The sequence below is a fragment of the Neofelis nebulosa genome, chromosome 4 (genome assembly GCF_028018385.1).
Source record: "Neofelis nebulosa isolate mNeoNeb1 chromosome 4, mNeoNeb1.pri, whole genome shotgun sequence".
In the NCBI taxonomy this organism is placed as follows: Eukaryota; Metazoa; Chordata; class Mammalia; order Carnivora; family Felidae; genus Neofelis; species Neofelis nebulosa.
Window position 1 is genome coordinate 55,057,914 of NC_080785.1, and position 24,378 is coordinate 55,082,291.

Here is a 24,378-nt window from a genome sequence, read left to right on the forward strand (position 1 = left end):
CACACATTAGCAATAAAACCAACTTCCCCACCCTTCAGATAGGGTTCTTAAGGGGAGTTTGGAGATTATCAATAAGCCCTGGCTGAGAGCCTCTCTTGCTGACAGTGTAGGGGTAGGGGAGCATTATCTCAACAGCCTGGGTCCCCCAGGGGGTGCTGTGTGTACGTTATCTGGTCAGGGAAGGGGCAGATTCCATTACTGGGCTTCATGGTGCTCAAGCAGCACATCTGGGCTGTAGGCTTGGACAGTGGACCCCTCGGACCCTCTGGTTCTCTTAGACCCATCCCTGAAACTAACTATGGACATGGAATTCACACTTAGCATTTGTACCTAAGTCCAAGTGACTGAATTTACTTCCTTTTGTGGGTAACGTTAAGCCTACATGAATTCACTAATTTCAGGGTTAGTCATAAAACCAGATGGACAGTTTCGTCCAAAGATCACATCTATTTAGGTGGTTCAGGTCCCTTCAAGGACATTTTCATGGGACCTGCTCAAGTACAGTTTTTTGTTACCTTGGTATTTCAAGAAGAAAGACAAGTAAAACAACCAATAGTTTTATCAGTTTTATCTGAAAACTCAAGATACATATACTTCTATTTTTGTTTTTTAACATTTATTTATTTTTGAGACAGAGAGAGAGCATGAACAGGGGAGGGTCAGAGAAAGAGGGAGACACAGAATCTGAAACAGGCTCCAGGCTCTGAGCTGTCAGCACAGAGCCTGATGCGGGGCTCGAACCCACAGACTGTGAGATCATGACCTGAGCCGAAGTTGGACGCTCAACCGACTGAGCCACCCAGGCGCCCCCATATACTTCTATTTGAGAAGAAATGTAGTTCAGTGCCTTTGGCATGAATGCGAAAGATAGTTTGGGTGCTGTATCAAAACGTTTTATTCCCACATGTATTTTGTCTTGGTTTTGTTAGCTGATAATCTTAGGAGATTATTTTGTGAGCCATTAAAGTCCTTATATTGATACTCAAAAGTGCTCATTAACAGATTCTCAGAATTATTCTTTATACTGAAATGTAGGTGGGGAATGCTGTGTTCTTTATTCTTGACAACAGCTCTTTGGTCCTCAACAAGCTGCTACCTACTGCCAGAAAGTAATATCTTAGCTATTTTTGATTTGAACTCTTTCTGTGATAAATGGTCTGTTCAGGATATTGCTCCTGCCTGAGCTGAGTTTAAAATACCCCCTTTTGGATCACTTAGTCCCTGGCATGGGAGGGTCTTTGGATCCCCACGGTACTCCTAGGCTTCCCTGGTCTCTGCAGAGGTGCCCATGACCGTCAGGGGCCCATCTCAGCTAGGTTATGGTCTCTGGGCCTTTCTGCTTGTCTTGCCCTATATTACCTCTTGCAGGGGCTGTAAACTCCACTGTTGACTGCTGCAAACTCCATCTAGCCTATGGCCCTTTATAAAATAGGCTCCATTGCAGGCCTCTGTCCTCAGGGCATATAAAACTTGTGAGACCTTGCAGACTTCCTATCCTGGGGAAGAGGAAGAACTCAGGAGTGATAAGCTCCATACCTCATCTACCCCTTGTCTGCCCTCAGCTTTACTGTGCTCACTGCTGAATCCACTGTGAGCATGCTGACCCCCACGTGGGGCTGGCGGCAGACTGTGATACAGTCTCCCTCCCCTGTGTGCTAAGTCTCAATCTTTGTGTAAACCTGCACTCCTGTTTTCGGTGTCCCCTCAACCATCTACCTGGCCTCACCTTCTGAGAGTCCAAGCCCAGCCAGGGAAGATGAGGCCCATAGCTCTTACCTTTCATCTCTGCTGCCATCTGTAGACATCTGGTCTACCATCTTTAGTGCCCTGTCCCCCAAACCCAACAGTCCACTTGCAGTATCCTGGGAATAGCCTTGAGCTTTCCTAGCCCATTACTTCCTGACAGCTCCTTGAGGGGGACAAGCCTGTGGCTTATCTGGCTCAGGAGAGAGGGATTTGAGATTTCAACTTCCAGAGTTGGTTTTTGATGTGCAAAGGAAGGTAACATTTCTTTGTAAATTTTGCCCTTTCAAGGCAAAATCCTAACTTGGATGTCAGAATACAAATACTAATGACTTTGTTTCTATGTTCCTTATCCTGCACTCTACCCCAATAGTGGGTGGGTCTGATGAGAAGAAAGGCCCCATCCATGGATGAAAATGCAAAAGGAAAACACATTACCATGTTGGAGTATAAAGTAGCTACCCTTGATCAAGCACTTTACGTCCATCCTTTCTTCCACATACCCAGCCTATAGGGTGGTGATTGTTAACATCTCTCTTCTTCAAGTAATGAACTTGAAGTTTGGTGAATTGATATAACTTGACAAAGGTCATGTGCTAGAATGGTGCCGTATTTTTCCCCAAATGTGTAATAAAAGGAAGTTTCTTTAAATTCTAGCAGGATGGATTAGATGAGAGTTATGGAAAATTTCACATCTTTCCTTGGCCTCCTCTTGAGCTGCCCGCCCTCCATTGATTGCTATATTGATTGAGCTATTTGGTGTCTTCGCTTGTATTTGCAAACACAAGGACTCTTAGGGAATTCTTGTTGGTTCCTCTGTATGTTTTACAATTTCCCTGTAATGTCAATGAGAAGATTTAGCAGTAGCATTACTGACAATTCAGGAATAAAAAAAAAAGCTTATGAGCATCATATGAGTGGCAGAAAACTTTTACGTTATTTTTAAAAAGTAGATTGCTGGTCTACCATAAAACCTTAGTTAAGTGTCCATGTAGATACAACCTGTTGTGTTTTCTTTTTTTACAATCCTAGAGGCAGATTTGTATAGCCATGAAAAGCCAAATCCAGAGACTCAGTTTCAGTTCTAAATTAGCCACTTGACTTAGTGGCTTCCAGAGGCTCATTGTCTTACTCTACGAAATGGAGCACATGCCTCTGGGGCTTGTTAGGGATTGGTGGGGGGGGGGGGGGGGGTACGGTTAAAGGAGATGCCATAAAGCATGTAGCTTCACATCAGCACATAGTTAGACTCAGAAATTACTTTTCTTTTATTCCCTGAGATCAATCTTTTAGAATTTTAATTCCTGAGAGAGATACAGAGTAAAAAAGTGCACTAGGGTCTTTTTAAATGAATAATCACCTTGTATCAGCTCAGCACCACCTCTGCTCATACCTTTACCGTATGATTATAGCAGATTGGCCTGAACCTGTCCTGTCACCAGATCATATCCTTGTAAGGCACTTAAAAAATGCAATCTCTTCTGTCTCTGAAGATAAACACTGAAGAAAAATGGTAGCTAAGGTTAATTCGATTTTTTTAAATTGAGGTTTTATTTTAGTTGGATCATGTATAAGGCATCTTTGCATTGAAAGGAAACTTGTTTTTTTCTGATATGTTTCCTCAAAAGAAGGGCAACCATAGAGCTTACTGGGCTCAAGTACTGATTAGTTCTTTATTACTCTGGCCAACGGAGCAAGTATTTATGATCTAATTAAGATTTGATACAGGATGCTCTTTGCTCTTTTGACATTATCATTTTTCTCTGTTGAATAACTTTTCCATTGACTGGACATGTATTAAATGGTATTCAAAAGAAAACACTATAAAAACCTATTACAAAGTGGGGGAGAGGAAATTTGAAGAGTCTAGGCTACACGACAAAGGCATAAGAATTGAAGGGGGATCCTCTCTGCCTGAGGGGAGGATAAATCATGCAGGCAGCTGGGCAGCAGGGAAGCAGTCCAGACCTGGTCGCTCTGTGGCATGAGCTGCCTCTAGCAAAGTGTGCAGAGCTTGGAGCATCAGATGGGGAAAATGGCAGTTTTTCAGCTACCTCTCATTTTAGCCTCCTCACTGTGGATTTATTATGTTGCCTGACTGATGTGCATTTCCAGAATATCAACACACCTATATTCACATGTTAGTAAAAGCAATACCTTTCTTTTGTGCAGCAAACAATTTATTATCTTCTCTTCTATAAAAGCAGGGTTTAGGAAGCATGGTGAGAGTTGAAGGAAAGGGGTATGTATGTAGGAGCACGTAGCAATGAGTAAGTCATTATGGCCCTAACTTTTACAGACTGAACTCCTGGTAGGAAATTCAAGTCAATTTTCATTAGACTGTTTATTGTAAGCCTCCTGTGTTCTTTGTTTTCGGTCTCACTGCTTTTCAGTTCATTTTGGACAGTTTAAGTCTTCATGGTGGATTGGAGCAGGTAGAGAGTCAGACCTGGGTACTTGATCTCCTCCACCGACTTCCTGTGTGATTCTGGGCCAGCTGTTGAGCATCAGAGGCTTCAGCGTGAATGGTTCACAGAGCCAGGATCACATGCGTCAACGCTGTCCAAACGGCACAGCCCCATGCTGAGCCCCACTGCACCAGGAATGCCAGGGATGGGGCCCTGGAGTCTGACTTGGTACTCAGGCCCCTGTGTGACTCTCCTGTTCTCTGAGTGGGGAGAGGCAGGAGTCTGAAGGGATCAAGGGCTGTTGTGATCGGACTCATCAAGTCTGTGGAGGAGAGAACGAACTGTAAAAGAGGCTGCTGGGAGGCTGTGGCAGTGACCCGGGAGAGAGGTGGTGCAGTCCTGAGCTCTGATCCTGACAGAGAGGAAGGAAGGTGGAGACATCTCAGAGGTGGAAGTGACAAGGTTTAGTGAGAGACTGATGTGAGGGCAGAGGGGAGGGAAGAACAGGAAGACACCTGGTGGTGACATAAACTAAAATACTGCAAGAGGAGGCTTGTGAAATCTAGTGGACACGATGCTGGTGATTGCAGACCTTCGTGTCCTCGCACCTTGGGGACAGAAGCAGTACCACCACACTATCATAGCTGCTTGTACATAGCAGGTGCACAATGGTCTGCAAAATGAAACCGTTCAGAGTGTAACTGGAGATGTGGGCTGGGACTCTGAGGAGAGGGCAGAGATGGAGACACAGATTTGGAAATAACCTGTATAACCATGAAAACTGAAACCAGAGGAACAGATAAGATCACTGAGGAAAGAGGCAGAGAGAGAAAAGAGAGCCTGCGGGAAACTTGCATTTTTAGAGGATTCAAGGATGATAATGACCAGCAAAGAGAGTTTTCAAACAACAGTCTCAAGTTCAGTTCACAGGCTAAACCAGTGGGGGCTAAGAAAAGGCAGTTGGGACAGAGATGTTGTAGGCATTGGTCAGCTTTCAAAGAGAAGTTGAAAGGGCACTCTGGGTGGGCCAGATGATAATACTCTACAACAAATCTTGATGGTGAATACGGAGCAGTAGTTTTCAAATTTTAACACCAAAATAAAAGTGACGAAGTGAAGGCTGCAACAGCTTTTTCCCCTTACTTTTTAAAAAATAGAAAAGATTTGAGCATTTTGAAGCATTTGTGATTATATATTGGTAACCAAAAATAAATAGACTCTATCAGCATTTCTCACCGCCAGCTTGTTTCCATGCCGGCTCTGAGGGAATGCAGTACTTGCTGAATGTGGATGGAGTGTTGTTGAGGGGCCTCCTAAAATAAATATTATGGCCCCTCTCCAGGAATGGTACAAAAAATAGCCGGTTATTTAGATAATGAGGAACTGGGTTCTGCCTCCCATGGCCTGGAAGCACCTCAGTGTTTTCCTAACATTTTAAAGTCCACAGCCCATTGAACACACAAAACAGCCCCACCTGGTACACATCTCATCGCATTTGTGAACAGTACCTGATGCATTTTGACGTTTACATTTTTTTTCCTGTTCTAGTTTATTCTGTTCTGTTTCGTTAGAAAAGAAAAAAGAGAAAAAAGAAATACTGGCGAGGACCCCCATGAATGGACTTGTTGATGTGCAGTTTGACCAGCACGGTACCATCGCATCCTTGACAGACACAGGCTGGCACCACTGTAGAAGCATCCCTTATCCCGGGAGGGCTGGCACAGGTTACTTCACCTCATGTATAAGATGGCGATGACTTTCCCCGTCCATGTCTTCAGGATGTATGAACCTCAAATGAGAGACCCGTTAGGAAACCTTCCTTCATAAAAAAATGCTCCAAAGGTGAAAGATGGTATTATTGCCCCAACTTTAGTTGTTGGCAAAATACTCAGCGAATTACTTCTCTTGACTGTGTTTGGTGATTTCTCACATTGGGACATGAAATGTTAAATTTCTCTGTGTGGTGACATTTTTGGACGGTGTGTAAATTAAAAAAAAAAAAAAATGGTTTGTAAAGAACACTCTCAAGTATAGTCACCTAGCACATCGTGATCCTTGCGTTTAATTTGTGCTAGTGCAGCTCTTTCTTACCTTTGCAAAATTCATTAGAAATTAAATAAGCATTGTTGTGAAAGGACGTCCGTCTTCTTTGTGTTTAAATAATAATATTAGTAGAGTTATTAAGAAAGTTGTCTTAGCAACCATCCTAGTAAGTCATGAGAGAAAATCTGTTCCCCTGAAGGTAACAAGGAAGTGATAATTAAGGCAAGCCCTGAAATCTTGAAGGCTGTCTGCAGTAGTCCATCTGGAATGACTCTTGGCTAACTTACAAATAGGTGCATTTAAATTAAGTACTCTTATGTGAATTGGTGCTGAGTAATCCACATATATACTTAGCACGTAAAACGTGGATTTTCATGTTTACTATTGAAAATATGTGCTTTAGATCTTGTGCTTGTGACTTTTGTTGTGTAAGTTATTTCAAAGGCCTTTTCTTGCTTTCAGACTCTGGGTTGAGAGATAAGGAGATGGTTTGTGTTGGCAGAGAGTGAGGCTCCCAGCCTCCCTCGGTCCCAGAAGCTGTCATTCCTGTGTACGTGTTCCACTGGAGGGAAATGTCCCAGAATCAATATTTGTGTAGGAAATTTTCCCCAACCTACTCTTACTCCGACCAGATAAAAGAGAATACAGCTGAAAAAATCTAAATAACTGCTTCCTCCTCTTTCTATCACATGAGCCACACCACTAGGAGGCGTGAAGAGAAAAGTTGTCTTTGTATGTATTCCCTGACATTAATCTTCATGTTAAGGATGCCTAGAAGACTCCTTTTTAGGTGACTAACTGTATTTCATATGGGACGCTTCCCAGGGTGATGATAAATCCTCCGAAGTCCAGAATAAATACACTTTTCTTCCCAAATGGTGTATATGAACTACTGGCTGAAATATATTCTTGGAATCATACTTTTTCAGTGCTTCCAAGAAAATAATGTTATTTATGTGTTGGAAAAGACCACACTCTTCCTTGTCATCAAGATACTGAAGATAAGAGTCTACCAGAACTTTGAGAGTCTCCATGGTGCGCACTGAGACGGATTGCTGAATTGCCTTGCCAAGTCCCTGAATTTCCTTGTATTTGTGATTCTTGCTCTGTGAATCGAACTGTATTGCTGCGCACCTAATTTTGAGGTTTTCAAAGATGTGATGAGAAATGGAGTATTGTTGCGTGGGAATAAGCTAGAAATACAGGACTGAATCTTTATCCCAATTATGCTTTGATGCTAATCCCCTCTCCTTTGTTTCTATGTATATGTACTAAGAATCATGCCTAAATCTTAAAAAATAGTGTTAGCCCTCAATTCTGAAATTGTTTTTCATTGTCCTACGTGTCAGTGTGCAATAATAAATGCCTAGACACCAGAATATTGTTTTAAAAACAAAAACATGAATTTAGAAGGCAAAATATTCAAAAATTTAATTTTCTTCATTTGTACCAAAACAAACTTCATGGGGCACCTGGGTGGCTCAGTCGGTTGTGTGTCTGACTTCAGTTCAGGTCATGGGTTCGAGCTCTGCATCCAGCTCTGTGCTGACAGCTCGAAGTCTGGCACCTGCTTCAGATTCTATATCTCCCTCTCTCTCTGTCCCTGCCCTGCTCATGATCTCTCTCTCTTTCCCTCTCTCTCAAAAATAAATAAACTTTTAAAAATTAAAAACTAAAACTTCAAAGAGCAAATGTTGAAATTAAAGCGTAAATCAAGTGCCAAGGTATGGTTCACACTTCATGTAGATGCACTTGTCCCATGTTAGTTGCCCTCAAGAAGAATTATTCCCCATTACAGGTAAAGACTTCTCTTGTTTCAATTAGTTGAGTAAAAGGCAAATATAAGTAAAAACTTCCATAGCCATTGCATTTTTAAGCGGAATTTACAATGTTACTCTGTATTTTTCCCTTGGCATTCTCACCTGTAGTTTTTCAGAGAAAACATAAGAGTTTTTCTTTCATCTTCACTTTCTTCATAATTGGGCAGCAGTAGCAATAGGGGAGCCCCTTGGAACAAGCACAACTGGAACTTTTTGCTGGAAAGAGAAGAAAAGCTTCTGTCCACTTCCGCTGTTGCTGCTTTGCCCCTAGATGCTCAGTGATAGGCGTGAGGCTAGTTATTCATGGAGTTTAATACAAGAATTTCCCTCCCCTCTTTTTTCATAAATAGTTATGAAAGAAGTAGTTCATGTAAGTAGGCGTAGTCAAGCCGTGCCGTTGGGGGCACTTGGGGAGGGAACTGTTCATCCAGTCAGTTTTTACAGAGCTCATACGGTGTGCACAGCATTTTAGGTGCTCTCTGTGGTAAGCACCTCACAGTAGGCAGAAAAGGCATACAAAAGCAAAGGGAATATGAAACGGTACTTTAAAAACTATAGAGCGGAAAGCACAGTATTTGGTACACAAAACCATGCAAAGTGAACCCATAAGTACAGTGCATGACCTCACTGTCAGTAAGGTTGGTAATATTTTTGCCCTGCTTTTGATGGAGAGTGCATCAAGGCACTTGATAGATAGATAGGAATAACTATTGTTATAGGAATATAACAGAAGATAGGAGATAGGAATAACTTATTCTACTTAGGAGTCATCCTTGATTGCTTCTTCTCCTCATCTCTCTCCGCCATCAACCATATTCAGTTCATTGGCAAGTGGTGTCCATTTTGTGTAAAAAGTCAGCTCAAATCCTCCATGTTTCTGTAGCTCATTGCCACCTCCCCGGTCTGAGCCGTTGTCATTTCTAGTCACGATGTCGGCAGTTGGGAGCACCTGGGTGGCTCAGTTGGTTAAGTGTCCGACGTTGGCTCAGATCATAATTTTACTGTTTGTGGGTTTGAGCCTTGCATCCGGCTCTACACTGACAGAGCTTGGAATCCTCTCTCCCTCTCTCTCTGCCCCTACCCTGCTCGTGCTCTAGCTATCAAATAAATACATAAACTTAAAAAAAAAAGATGTTAACAAGAGTCACCCACGTGGCTCCCTATTTCCTCTCTCTCTTCTCTTAAGTCTGTTCTCCACAAAGAAGTCAAAAAGAACTTTGGAAAATACACATCAAATCATGCAATTCTAATTTAAAATTCCATTGTGCTTTCCCATGTTCTTAGGCTAAAATCTGGATTCACTCTGGGCTGTGCTTTCTCTGGGTTTGTCTCCTATCACTCTCACCTGCCATGGGTGGCTCCATCTCAACCTTGAGGTCTCCCCCCAAGTATCACTTCTTCAGGGAACTGCCATCCCTGCCTCCCTCCCTCAAGTGTGACCTCTCCCTGTCGGTTTCTGTCATTGCCCCATTTCTCATGATCTCTAATGCCATCTTACTATTTTTACTGTTATCATCATTACCGTTATCGTTATTGTTATTGTTAGTTGTAGTAGTAGTTGTTGTTGTTCGCTGTCTCTCTTCCCAGCCAGGATGTGTACTTCATGAAGTCAGGGTTTATTGGCCTTGCTCACAGGAGTAGCCTCAGTACCAGGCACACAGTCACCACTCAGGAAATATTTTTAGGGTGAAAGAGCCAACTGTACAAAGAGCAAAATAATCAAGTTGGTCCGCCTGGATCAGGGTTGTATTGAATGTCAGTGTGAAGTTGCAGGATAGGAGGAAGCTAGAGAATTCAAGGAAGACCTTCAATGACAAACAGGGAATTTATACTTGATAAGATAAGCGATAATATAGACCAAAGCATGGTACTTGTTATATTTTTTGAGACTGATTATTTTGGCAATTGTGCCCCAGCTGGATTGTATGAAGGAGAGGGTGGAATCAAGAGCTTTGTGTTAGGAGGTTGTTGCCTGAGTGCAGAAGGGTTGATAAGGACTTGGATAGGGAGATGCTGGGAAGATACAGGAGCAGAGGTAGATTCAAGACTCCCCAGTTTGGAATTTTGTGGTAACAATGCACTGAGCAGTCTAAATATACAATTATGCTTTCTTTATTATATGACTGTAAACTACCAGCCAAGAAACCCACATTGTTTAAAAAAAATTACTGTTCTCAGAGCAACTTGGTAGAAGCCTTCAACTATACCCTAAATCCCGTTAGAATGAAACACAGTACTGACATGCTGGTCAGGTTTAGGTGAAGAACCTACGAGAGCAAACTGTTCCACTGCCATTGATTTAATAAACAAGAAAACGTACATGCATGAGAAGTGCCCGACGCAATTAAAGTTCCATCCAAATAATTAAAAATAGCACTGATATTTACGTTTTGTGAATCTCCCTAACATTGTTTTTTCTTGCCAAATTGCCATCTGAAAGGAAATTATCTAAAACTGCTTTCTTATGATGCTACATTGTTTTTAACATTCCTTTTCTTTTCTTTTTCTTTGCTTAAAGCAATTGAACAAGATGAAGACAATGGTGACAAACACGTAATTGTGGCAGAAGCTGAAGGTGTTCCAGATTCTCAGGTATGATCAGTTCTGTGACAGTTCCTCGTTACCCTTGTCATCTGCATTGACAGTTGTGAGATAACGCAGGGGTTTGCAAATGATACAGGTTTGACCTTCTGTGTTCTGTAAATAGTGATACTACTGAGAACAAAGTGCTTGCTTTTGATAAAGAGGCATTTCACAAGAAGAGCCCTAAGTTGTTAATGATACTTATAATTTGACTCATGAGGGAGGGAAAGACAGGCAGACATACTCCACTTCCCATAAAAAGCAAGGAAAGTAAGTGAAGGAGCGGGAGAGATCACCTTAGAGCACACCACCCCCTGGAGATGGCGGAGAAGAATCTGTGAGCTGGCAGCGTCGACCGCCAGGGCTTGGCCAGACAGGGGAGTGTGACGCCTCACCTGCCAAATTTTCTGCGCCAACGCCCAGCATCTAACGCAAGGAATAAAGACCTGAGCCACCCTAGTGCTCTCAGCTGCTAACTTGATGTAAATCAGAACATTTGAAGATTCATGGCTTGGTTGACCCATTGTATTTCACCTTCCAAGTTCTGTATCTGTTGATTGTAGTCAGAATAATTACATTAATGGGGCACCTAGGTGGCTCAGTCGGTTAAGTGTCCGACTTCAGCTCATGTCATGATCTCAGGGTCCGTGAGTTCGAGCCCCCACATCAGGCTTGGTGCTGACCGCTCAGAGCCTGGAGCCTGCTTCAGATTCTGTGTCTCCCTCTCTCTCTGCCCCTCCTCCACTCACGTGCTCGCTCTCTCTCTCTCAAAAATGAGTAAAACATTAAAAAAATTTTTTTTCAATATATGAAATTTATTGTCAAATTGGTTTGCATACAACACCCAGTGCTCATCCCAAAAGGTGCCCTCCTCAATACCCATCACCCACCCCTCCCTCCCACCCCCCATCAACCCTCAGTTTGTTCTCAGTTTTTAACAGTCTCTTATGCTTTGGCTCTCTCCCACTCTAACCTCTTTTTTTTTTTTTCCTTCCCCTCCCCCACGGGTTTCTGTTAAGTTTCTCAGGATCCACATAAGAGTGAAACCACATGGTATCTGTCTTTCTCTGTATGGCTTATTTCACTTAGCATCACACACTCCAGTTCCATCCACGTTGCTACAAAGGGCCATATTTCATTCTTTCTCATTGCCACGTAGTACTCCATTGTGTATATAAACCACCATTTCTTTATCCATTCATCAGTTGATGGACATTTGGGCTCTTTCCATAATTTGGCTATTGTTGAGAGTGTTGCTATAAACATTAGGGTATGAGTGCCCCTATGCATCAGCACTCCTGTATCCCTTGGGTAAATTCCTAGCAGTGCTATTGCTGGGTCATAGGGTAGGTCTATCTTTAATTTTTTGAGGAACCTCCACACTGTTTTCCAGAGTGGCCGCACCAATTTGCATTCCCATAGAAAAAAAATAATTACGTTAGCCTTTTCAGTCAAGATGGCACAGGCTGTACTGTGTCAGTAAGTTTATATAGGGAATTGTTTGGAATTGTTTTGATGTGGTCATACTGAAAATGCTGTAGTCCTCAAGTTCATACCGAAATTGCATTTCAGGCTTTCAAGAAACCTGGTCAGGGATTCCCCAACTTAGTGTATCCTACACTTCCTCAAAGGTTTCTTAAATCATTAAATTATTAGTGGGACAGATATTTCTAAACATAAACTGTTACTCATTTTTTTGTTTTTGAACTCGCTCTGTGGGCAAAGGTCTGTTTTATTTTTTTTTTTCAACGTTTTTTTATTTTATTTTTGGGACAGAGAGAGACAGAGCATGAACGGGGGAGGGGCAGAGAGAGAGGGAGACACAGAATCGGAAACAGGCTCCAGGCTCCGAGCCATCAGCCCAGAGCCTGACGCGGGGCTCGAACTCACAGACTGCGAGATCGTGACCTGGCTGAAGTCGGACGCTTAACCGACTGCGCCACCCAGGCGCCCCCAAAGGTCTGTTTTAATGCAATTTTATTTCTTTGTCTCAAGAGGATACGCAGACCTGGCTTTTTGGGATTTTGTGATTTTCTTCTCCAACAGTGTTGTAACTACGCATCTGCAGGGTGCTCAGAGGAATGAAATCATGAAACCAAAAGAAACCAGTGAATTGATGATTAGATCAGGAACAGATTCTGTTTAGTTTGAAAGGCAAAGGTTAAGTTGGCTGGAGGCATGATGGTGGGTGTTACAGGCCAGGGCCACAGAGGAAGGAAGGCAGCTGTCACCTCATCTGATGTGTCTAAGAAAGTCTGACCTGCCACCACCGTACAAGCACCAGTTTTCAGTTCGAGTCTGCGGGTCCGTCTTTCCAAATGCTCTGAGTAGAGTCCTCAGTAGTTCAAGTCAGGTAGGGTGAGCTCAAAGAAAACTTTGAGAATTTTACCATCAGACACCGAGGCAGAATTAGAAATAAATGTATGTGTGTGCACATGTGTGCCCTTGACACCAAAAGTTATTAATTTGGTGTTCGGTGTATGTACCTATAATGGATTGAGTATCTACATGCCATGCTCTGTGCTATTTCACCGTATTGCAGTCTTCCCTCCAGAGCATATTTTAAGCAAGTTAAGTAGAAATTGGTTTCCGACTCCCTCCGCATCTGTGACAAAGTATGCCACTATGGGAAAAATGCCCTCACGCTGTTGAAAACTTTGGGTATGTAAAGGGTTAAGATGGCAAGACTGGGTCTTGTATACAGCTTTCCCACCTGCCATAAAACTCTAGTTCTCTCCTGATGTGCTAGCTCCTTTCCTCCTTTTCTCACTAAAAATATCTTTCCTGCTTAAGAAACTCCCACTTTAATGCAGTGACGTGTGGGTGGAGTGAAGGGAGCACGTAGACTTCGGTTTGCTTCCCAGCCCTTCTTCCTAGCCTGTGCTTTTACACAAGTTCTTTAGCGGCTAAACCTGTGGGCTGCTGCAGGGTAGCATCAGCATTGTTGTCACCATAGTGTCCCTGCGTGCAGAGTCCCTGCAAGTGACCGGCACGCTTGATTTTCGCCTCTATAAAGCAGAGATATTATAAAGTTGTCTTGAGGTTGAAAGGATACCGCACAGAAAATGCCTGGAATCCTGGCACATCAGAATTTCTATGTTGGGCAGCACATGGGAGGTGTGGAGTGCAGCCTCCGGGGCCAGACACTTGGGTTCTCCTCTGGGCTCTGCCACCGTAACCTTGGGCAAGTTATTCTCCTCTCCTGGGCGAGAGAGTCCTGTACTGAAATAGCATTGAGAGTTCACTTGTGCAGCAATGCGGATGCCGTAAACACTCTACTACGCTCTTTGTTTTCTCCGCTCCACAGTGAACCCTATGAAGTAGGGAATGTATTGACCACCACTTCACAGATGAGCTGGTAAGTGGCAGGGCCAGGAATCAGACCGAGACAGTCTGGCTCTGACATCCTGGCTTTCAACGCCTATACTAAACCGCCTTTCTAACATCTGTAAAATGGGGATGATTGCTGAGTTGTTTTGAAGATTAGATGAATATATGTGAGACAGAGTGGCACATGGCACATATAGTAAGCGCTCAAACAAGCGAGCCTCTATGAGTTGTTACCATTATCATCGTCTATCACATTGCTCTCTGGTTTGAATATTTAAGGCATATGACATGGTTGGGTTGCAGTATTAGTCTCTCTCTATATATGCTATCTTCACACGCATACATACACATAGAAAAACAATCTAAACTCTTGATTCTTCATCACTCTTTATTTTTTTATACAATTTTTTTTAATGTTATTCACTTTTGAGAGATAGAGATAGAGCATGAGCGGGGAAGGGGCAGAGAGAGGGAGATGCAGAATCCGAAGCAGGCTCCAGGCTCTGAGCTGTCAGCACAGAGCCTGACGCGGGGCTCGAACTCACGAACTGTGAGATCATGACCTGAGCCGAAGTCGGGCGTTCAACCGACTGAGCCACCCAGGTGCCCCTCTTTATCACTCTTTATATAGGACTAAAGGATTAAAGATTTTTTATGAAAATGTATAGAATTTTTGCCAGGTTCTAGTTTCAGGCTCTTAATGAGATCTTCAATGAGTAATTTATAATGTATTGAACTTTGGAAATTCTTGCTTTGCTTCAGGTCGCCATTGACCACTGGATTCAGGAATTATTTTTGTTGTCTCCTCTCTTCCATTTGTATCATTCATCTTAATATTAAGTGATGGTAACTGTTAATTATGTACAGTAATTGCCAAATATTTGATGATTAATTTTCCAATAGCAAAAATGTGACTTCTTTTTAATATATTGAAGAAAGCTGTTATTTAAGGCTGGAATAGCTATTATAGAAAACAGATGACCACTCAAAATCCTTTATGTTGAAATTTATTAGAATTTGCCTTTTTTTCTTCTTTGTTATTTGTCTACTTTGCTGCCCAGCTTAGCAGTATGGTCAGTAATGTTTACAAACTGGAGCTTTAATTTCAGGTCAAAACAAGACAAAATATTGGTGTCCTCCCGACTCTAGTCTGAAAGTTCAAGGAATCAAGTATATGAAATCAATGAATCTTTGACTTCATCAGCTATGTAAATGTATGACAATGTAGTTTTTAGTTTTATCAGAAGAGATTATGTCAGTATAACAGATTAAGAAAATTAAAAAAAAATTTTTTTAATGTTTATTTTTGAGAGAGAGAGTGTGTGCATGCTCCCGAGTGTGAGTGGGGGAGGGACAGAGAAAGAGGGAGACACAGAATCTCAAGCAGGCTCCAGGCTCTGAGCTGTCAGCACAGAGCCCAACAGAGGGCTCAAACTCATAAGCCATGAGATCATGACCTGAGTCAAAGTGGGTACCCAACCGACTGAGGCACCCAGGTGCCCCTGAAAATATTTGAGGGAAATAATAGTTATTAAGTCCATATAATAAGGTTTCTGCCTCCTTCCTTACTCGCACTATGCTCTGACAGGATGTAGTTTCATATAGTGTTTGTATAGGATGGGTCTGTCCAATCAAAAAGTGTTTTTTTAACACATGTAATTGCAGAAAAGAGGAGGACCAGAGAAATGAACCTCTCTGAACTTGGTGCATCACCTGTACAGTAACCAGGAGTTACTGAATCATTTCTGAGGCTCTGTGATGCCCCAGCATGGGGTCTCAGGCCTGTGCTAGTGATGCCCTGGGCATCTATCACATGCACTTTTCACTGTGGATGCAGCTTGGCCCTTTCCCAAAGGAAAGGGTGCGTTTTTACATTATCAAAAGACAAATTTTGGGGGGTGCCTGGATGGCTTAGTCAGTTAAGCATCTGCCTTCAGCCCAGGTCATGATCTCATGGTTTGAGGATTCGAGCCCCACCTCGGGCTCTGAGTTGGCAGTGTGAGGCTTGCTTGGGATTCTCTCCCTCTCTCTGTGCCTCTCCCTGCTTGCTTGCTCTGTCTCTCTTTCAAAATAAATAAATACACTTTTTTTAAAAAGATAGATTTTTCTATCCCAACAAAGAAGAAATTTTCATAGTTTTCTTTCTCTCTCTGAATTTAAGAAATGAATACCTGCTACCCTACAAAATAAAATACCATTATTAGTAATTTGTAAATTTGTTATTTATTAGGATATTTAATGTATCCTTATATAATAAATACTATAATTAGTTAATTACTATATAACATATTCTATTATATATTGCATATTATGTTACAGTATTAACATATATTTAATATATTTATTATATTTTATTTGTTATTAATCTTATTATTATTATTACTATTATTATTTAGTGTGAATTGTCTTCTGAATTTTCCTGGAAAGGATTCTTTTTTTCTTTTATTTTTTTTTAATGTTTATTTATTATTCAGAGACAGAGAGACACAGAGCGTGAGCAGCAGAGGGGTAGAGAGAGGGAAGACACAGAACCTGAAGCTCTGAGCTGTCAGCACAGAGCCTAATGAGGGGCTCGAACTCACGAACTGTGAGATCATGACCTGAGCCGAAGTCAGTCGCCCAACCAACTGAGCTACCTAGGCCCCCGAAGGATTCTTAATATTTGTTGTTTAGGAAATAGATACGTACAGTTGAGTCATGTAATATATTGTCCCAACCCATCAGTGTTTTATCATTTGAGTTTTCTGTTTAAAGTAGCAAAAAAAAAAAATTATTTTATGAATTTCTGTGTGACATTTAATTGTTAAAGAAATGACCCTATTATGTAGTAATGAATAAGTATTTATCCAAACACCTTGAATTCATATTAAGTAGCATTCTGGTGTTGCAAAAGTGCTTACTTGAAAAGTGGACTCTTTGATCCTGGTTTTCCTTCTCTTTTGCATGATGTTTGATCTCAGTGTTTTAGAGTAAGTAATTTTTAAAGTCAAGATAATGCAGATGATGTTTTCATACGTAACCTGTGCTCTTTCACCTTTTGTCATGTAGGTTATTCATGTATCATCCTTGTAACCTTTCCTGACAGAATCCTGTCCAAGCTTCATTTTACCACTGAAAGAAGGGACCTAACATTTTTAGGACTCCATTTGCAAAGGAAACAGACTTTAATTTACATTCATAACATTTCTCTCCTCAAATACTGAAAATCATATGAATAGCTTTAATTATACATTACAGAGATTTTTTTTTCAAAGCAGACCTTGAAATAAGACTTTTAAATAGCTCTTCTGACGGTTACAGATTAATCTTTTTTTTTTTTTTCTGCTTTAGCAATGTTAGGTAAACTGTTTATAATTAATTTCATATAGACGAATTAAGTAGTTCAAGAATGTGAAAGTCTAGATCAAGGGCTGTTACTTATCTTGCTTCTCCTGCCATAACAAAGCTCCCAAAATATATTAATAAATTCATGGGGTTTTTTGAATTAAATTACTAAATTACAGAGCTGTGAAAGAGAGCCCCAGAGAACATCTGGCATAGTGTGGTACTTCCCAAGAAGACTACCTTAGAAACTATCTAGAATATATGGGCATCCCTCAGAGCTGCAAGTTCTCCAGGGAATGAAGAAGCATTCATAACCTTCCTTGAAAGCCTTTTTTGACAGTTATGGAAGCACTGTTGTAGAATTGATGATTTTACGAAAATGTACCTAGAAATTATGCAGAAAGCAGAAAATCAAGACATCAATATTCCTTTTTTAATTATATGATGTTTTAATTATAAATATGAAATAATTAAGTTGCTTAGGAACCCATTTTCTTAAGTAACAGCATTTTGTGTTTAAAATACATAATTTCTGCACCCAAGTATCTGGCTCTAATAAAAATGTATTTCCTCATTAAGGGCACCTGGGTGGCTCAGTTGGTGAAGTGTCTGGCTCTTGATTTTGGCTCATGTCATGATCTTATGGTTCATGGGCTTGAGCCCCACATTGGGGTCTGTGCTGGCAGCTCAAAGCCTACTTGGGATTCACTCTCTCCCTCTTTCTCTGCCCTTCCCCTGCTGTCACACACACTCTCTCTCAAAATGAATAAATAAACATTTTTAAAAAGGTAAAAAAAAAAAAAAAAGGGGCGCCTGGGTGGCTCAGTTGGTTAAGCGTCCGACTTTGGCTCAGGTCACGATGTCGCGGTATGTGAGTTCGAGCCCCGCGTCGGGCTCTGTGCTGACTGCTCAGAGCCTGGAGCCTGTTTCACATTCTGTGTCTCCCTCTCTCTCTGACCCTCCCCCGTTCATGCTCTGTCTCTCTCTGTCTCAAAAATAAATAAATGTTAAAAAAAAATTTTTTTTAGTTAAAAAAAAGGGTAAAAAAAATGAGATTTACTTATTAAAGAAAAGTCTGTATTTAGAATCCGATGCATATGATAAAAAATGTTCAGAGTTGCTTAAAAACTCATGTTCCCAAGAACCCCAAGAAATAGTCAAGGTCTCTAAGTTTTCTCTACACATTTCCACCCTGATGTTATCAGTCATTTAAAAAACATATATGGGACCCACAGACAAAGGAAAGACTCTTCAAATCAGAGCACATGGGAGCTTAGCCCAGTTAACTTTGGCACCTGTGTTGGTAAGAAGAAGTAACAGGTTCAGTCCTGTGTGTCCATTTAGTCCCAAGACATTTTCCTCTTGTGTATCCCCCTTCCTGGCCCCATTTGCACACACACCCTCTTTTGTACAGGGCACCGCACTGGGGAGCAGAGAAAGATTAGGATTAATCCATCATACTACTGAATAAACAACCACAGTGCAGGTCCTAATGTCACAGGGTCATGAGCTGCCTCTCTCCACTAACAAGACAGTATGTTAAACACCGTGAGGATGATGTGGATGGAGAAAGAAGAAATTCTAGCTGGCTAACAGAAATGAATTTTGTAACTAACACAAACTTAGTCCTTTCAGTGTCAAAGCATTTAAAGGATGCTAATCATTTAGCATATAGTGTATAGGAATTCCCCCCAAAGTTTCCTTTTCTTTTTAGTTTAAAGGAGGATATTTAATACCACTGATCCTCTTATACTTTCTCTGTTATTGATTAAAAGTGCCTCTTCAAGATCAGCCCATATAGTGTTGTGTCAGGTTATGGGCTCCATTAAAATCCTGACAAACAGAAATATCCTCCAAGGCGGATGGCTAGGATGGGTAAAAGGATCTAACAATAAAATCAAGGAGGCCCTTTGCAATGCTTGACTGTCTGATTCTGCCTCTCTTGTCCTGTTTCCTCTTAAGTCAGTGGGTAAACTACAGTCTGCTCCCTGTTTTTGTAAATAAAGTGTTATTAGAACACAGATGTGCTCACTCACCTATTGTGTCTTCTGCTTTTGCACTAAAACTGCAGAATTGGGTAGTTGCATCAGAGACCACATTGCCCGCTAAGCCTGGAACATTGACACTCTGGCCCTTTACAAAAAAAAAAGTTGGCCAAACTTTGCAACTGAAACGACCATTACATGCTTTCTTTTCTCATCATGCCTCCACATCTTCTCACAGGCCCTACTCTCAGACGATAACTTGACTTATTTTTCTGGGAAATAGAAGCCTTCAGAAAGGAATTTCCCCATTTTCCCACTATGAAATGTGCCAGCCTACCTATTTACCCTGTACTTCACCTGCCCTCCTGTGTTGGTGAGTGACATATTCACCATCCTCCCGCTGAGAGTAGATCGTGATGCTCTCTTCGTGTCTGAAGGACACGACTCCTAAAAATGCCCTCTCTCCTTCCTGCATCATCAAATTTCCCTCCATGATGGATGATTTCTAATAAAGATTAAAAGGCCAACATATCTATCACTGTAAACAAGCAAGCAAGCGATCACTGTTTAGCTAGTATCCTGTTGCTTGTAACAATTCAGAGGAGTTGTCACTCTCTTTTGAACCCAGGCTAATAAAACTTCTTTCCCTACCACCATTTTGTTCCCAAAAAACCAAAACAAACAAAACAAAACAAAAGCTCTATTCAAAGTCACCAATTATTGCTGTCAAATTCAGTGTCTGTTTCAATCCATCTTATTTGATATTGTAGCAACATTTGATACAGTTTTCCTTTGCCTTCTCCTTGAAACCCCTTCACTACTCCCCAGGGTCTCCTCCTGGAGCCTCTCCTTCTTAGTCCCGTTTCCTGACTACTCATCTTTCCAGCATCCAAACGTGGGACTCAGTTCCCGGATTCCTTGTTATCTTTGTTTACATCACTGCATTGTAACCTCTCTTATTCCTCGGGTTTTAAATACTGTGTACACTGATGTCTCCCAAATTCCTGTCACCAGCCTGGACTTCCCCTCTGAGCCACCAAGTGGCCAACCAGGCAACAGCACTTAGAGATACCTCAGGGCTATCTTCCTCCCCAGTCTTCCCAGTCTCAGTAAATGACAACCCTACCCTCCCAGTTGGTCAGGCTAAACCCAGTTGCTGCCCTACCTTTGGAAAATATTCAAATTCTAACCATTTCTCACCAGTTCCACCACTAACAGTTCCAAGACTTCTCTTCTCTGAAAACCAGTCCCTTATGGGTCTTCTGGTTTCAGCTACTTCTCCCCACCCAACAGTGTTTTCTCAACCCAAAAGACAGGATGATCTTGTTAAAATGTAAGTCAGATGATGCCATTTCTACATTCAAAACCTTCTAAAGGATTTCCGTTTCATTCAGAAAAAGAAACCAAACCCCCTACCCAGCCCGTATGGAAACAATGTGATGCGGTCCCGCATCACCTCTTTGGCAGTTTCAGAGACCCCCCCTTACCAACTCTGCTTTGGCATGCTGAACAACAAGCCATTCTTGTTGCTTTTCCCTCAACATGCCAAGCACATCCAAGCCTCAGGGCCCTTGCACTTGTATTCCTTTGCCTGGAACACTCTTCCTTGCTTCCTTTATTTTTGTTTTAAGTTGGTTTATTTTGAGAGAGTGTGTGAGGAGGGGAGGGGCAGAGAGGGGGAGAGAGAGAGAGAGAGAGAGAGAGAGAGAGAGAGAGAGAGAGAGAGAATGAGAATCCCAAGCAGGCTCTGCACTGTCAGCACAGAGCCAGATGTGGAGCTCTAACTCACCAATTGTGAGATCATGACATGAGCTGAAATCAAGAATGAGATGCTCAACTGACTGAGCCACCCAGGTGCCCCTCTTCCTTGCTTCTTTGAGATTTCCATTCAAATCTCATTTTACTAAAGAATCCTTCCCTGACACACCTGTCTTTATAACACCTCCAGTCATTTCTTCTAGTCCCTTGCCTTGCTTTATTTTCCATCGTATCATATCTTACCATCCGATATATGTTACATAATCCTCATCCCCTAGTGAATGTAAGATTCATGGCCTGTGGGGCTTTTTTGATATGGTGGTTCAGTGCTATATTCCTAGAACTTGTGGTTCCTGACTTATGTTTGTTACTCACACAACGAAGTTACTGTTGGGTAAGTGAATGAATGAATAAAATTAGGAGCTGGGGGGTGGGGTGGTTATATATGGACAATATTAAAAGGATATAATAAATACTGGTGTTTAAGTATTTGAAAGATTGTCATATTGGATAAGAAATAGACCTAGTTTCAGGTGGCTCAGTTGGTTAAGTATCTAACTCTTGGTTTTGGCTCAGGTCATGAGTTTGAGCCCCTGGTTGGGCTCTGTGTTGGCAGTGGGGAGTCTACTTGGGATTTTCTCCCTCTCCCTCTCTCTGCCCCTCCCCAACTTGCACTGTCTCTGTCGAAAAAGAAAGTGAAATAGACCTAGTTTTGGTTGCTTTTAAAGGTAAAACTAGTCTTCATAGGTTGAAGTTGAATGATTTCAGAGTTTAGTGTGGTAAGGGACTTTCTGACAGTTGTGGGTCTCTAACAGTGCAAAGGCTGTCTGAAGACAACCAGCGATCCCTGTGCAAGGAAGTCTTGGAAATGAACGGGAGGACCACTTGTGAGGGATGTTTTAAAAATAAATCGTTGACTTTGGTAGAGCAGTTCCACTTGCTGTCCCCTGGGAATCTGATTTGGGCCACGTGAAGGATTTTTTTGTTTCCTTCCTAGTTGTTGGAGAAACTGCTAGATAACAAGCTATCCTTACCTGTGGGAATAGAGATATAGTCATTGTTTGGCATGGATGGTCCCATTTCTTCAATACCCACTCAACAAAATGGGTATCTTTTGCACAAACCATGAAGACCATAAGGTTGAGCATCCTTGTTGTCCCCTTCTCCATATTTGGTCCTGTTGCTAAGTCCATTCAAATCCTGTAGGTTGTACTAGATAAAACAAGAATCCAAAATTTTGACTGTTCCTGGCAAGAGTAGCTTCAGATTTCATTAGATCATTTTCTGATATGTCACTATGAACCATTTTTTAAAGAATTTGAGCAGGAACAGTTCATAATTTGTGTTATAATGAACACACTTGTTTTCTTTTTTTCAACGTTTTTTTTTTTTTTTTTTTTTTTTTTTTTTTTTGGGACAGAGAGAGACAGAGCATGAACGGGGGAGGGGCAGAGAGAGAGGGAGACACAGAATCGGAAACAGGCTCCAGGCTCCGAGCCATCAGCCCAGAGCCTGACGCGGGGCTCGAACTCACGGACCGCGAGATCGTGACCTGGCTGAAGTCGGACGCCTAACCGACTGCGCCACCCAGGCGCCCCTGAACACACTTGTTTTCTAATAAAAGTCCTAGATTATCCTCCTTCATATTATTTTTACTTAGGTACTTTGGCAAAAAAAATGTGATACTTTATGGATCATTTCCAATCCCTGATGACATTTTAAGCTTTCTTTTTCCAGTTTATTTTTAATAAACTTTTTTTTTTTACCATATTTCATGCAACATTGAAGATGTTTTGCTAATGCCCCATAGTAACTTTCCAGCTGTGAAAAAAAAATCGTGTGATCTTCTCGTTCACCGTGTGTTTGTACATGGAATAATCTGGTCGAGTAAAAGAATTAGGAGTTTGTGTACTGGTATTTTTAGTACTCTGTATCATTTCACCCTTTTTTGTCAGAGTGGTTCCTGGCTAACTTTCCCATGAGTTTTTAACCTCTTGTGAGGCTTTGCTTATGTAACAGGAAACGGGCTGTCAGGAACAAATAGTGGCATACCAGGAGCACACTTCAGTAGCAAATGATTTAGTTTGCTCTGCCCTTCACTCTCTTAAAGTAGACTGATACACGATCTCAACTTGAAGACTTTTGCTGTGGCGTTCCTAGGTTAAAATAATACAGTTTCAACTTTGCAAAGGCAAAATATTTTACCAAGACCATGCTTTACTCCAGGCAACAGAGGAGATGAGCTTATCATAAAGCGAATTTTCCAGTGGTGTCATGTCCTGGGACTGTGGATTTAAGTATATCTTCGCTTTTTCTCCAACTCTTAAGGCAGGAGTGATGTGCAAACTCCAGGAGAGAGATGACATCGGACGAATTGAACTGGTTCAGAAGCTGGCAAGAGAAAACTGTCAGTTTTTGCAGACAGACAAAAAGGAACAGGAGAAATCTGAACACGTAAGCCCTTTTTCTCTTGGGGATGCAGGCTTGAAGGGGTGAAAAATGTTTCTGCCTCATTGTATGTTTGAAGGAAAAAAATATTTTAAATTCTTTAGTTTTGTTTTTTCCCCCCAAAAGCATACTCCTTGGTAAAAATGACAGCTGCTCAAAACTCTAAGCCGGCCATTCATAACACTGGATTTATAAGAGAACTCTTCCCAAAAGTAAATCACATAGAAATATAAGAACACATGTAAGCAAGTACAAATGCATGTCTATTTATGATTTTGATTTGATGTCTTTCGAGTTTGACTTTGGGAATGTCAGCCCATCAGATAGTTTGTGGGGTATGAATTTTGAAAGTATATTTCTAGGTACTTCTATGTTGAGTCCAGGGTGGGTCTAGTTAGCAAACAGATGTATCCTGAGTTAGTAGAAATAAATGAGAGCAGAGTAACAGATTATAGATGCTTTCCCCGGAGTGGGGGAGTCAGAAGAAGAGTTTTCCCAGTATCTTCTGAATGTTTGTGTTCCAACAGAAGTTACACTGTTCAGTTGTAGTTAAACTGGAGGAAAGGGACGCTGTGCTTGGTTCTCCTGAAAGCCATCATTCAGACTGAGCCTTAGAACTGAGATGCCTTCCGTCAGGCCAGGGCAACAATGGCACCACTTTCTTCTGCTACGCATTGTTGTCTGCTGACTTTGTGTTGTTGTTTGTAAGACTTCGCTCCCAGTGCTCAACTATCCCGGATTGTTCATGAAGGGGAAAATTCCTCAGTGCTTATAAACATGTCTCCCTCTGATTTTAATTTTCCCTTGGAATTTTATTTTCAACCCTTTCCAAAGGGGAAAAATTGCTTCATGCCTTCTCTTCTCCAAGGCCATGAGCACAAATGTCAGATTTTTACTGAGCAGGAGAGGAGGTGAGATGTTCAAGCGTGGGAGGCT

The 24,378-nt window shown here is 41.6% G+C and overlaps 1 protein-coding gene across 2 annotated transcripts in view; it reads left to right on the plus strand.

Annotated features, from left to right (window-relative positions):
* RAPGEF5 (Rap guanine nucleotide exchange factor 5) overlaps window positions 1-24,378 on the plus strand; it is a 225,985-nt gene that overhangs the window by 100,450 nt on the left and 101,157 nt on the right. For both annotated transcript variants that reach the window (XM_058724848.1, XM_058724849.1), the window contains exons 8-9: window positions 10,533-10,606; window positions 23,323-23,448. In XM_058724848.1, the coding sequence (XP_058580831.1) occupies window positions 10,533-10,606; window positions 23,323-23,448 (200 nt within the window). The remainder of the gene's footprint in view (window positions 1-10,532; window positions 10,607-23,322; window positions 23,449-24,378) is intronic.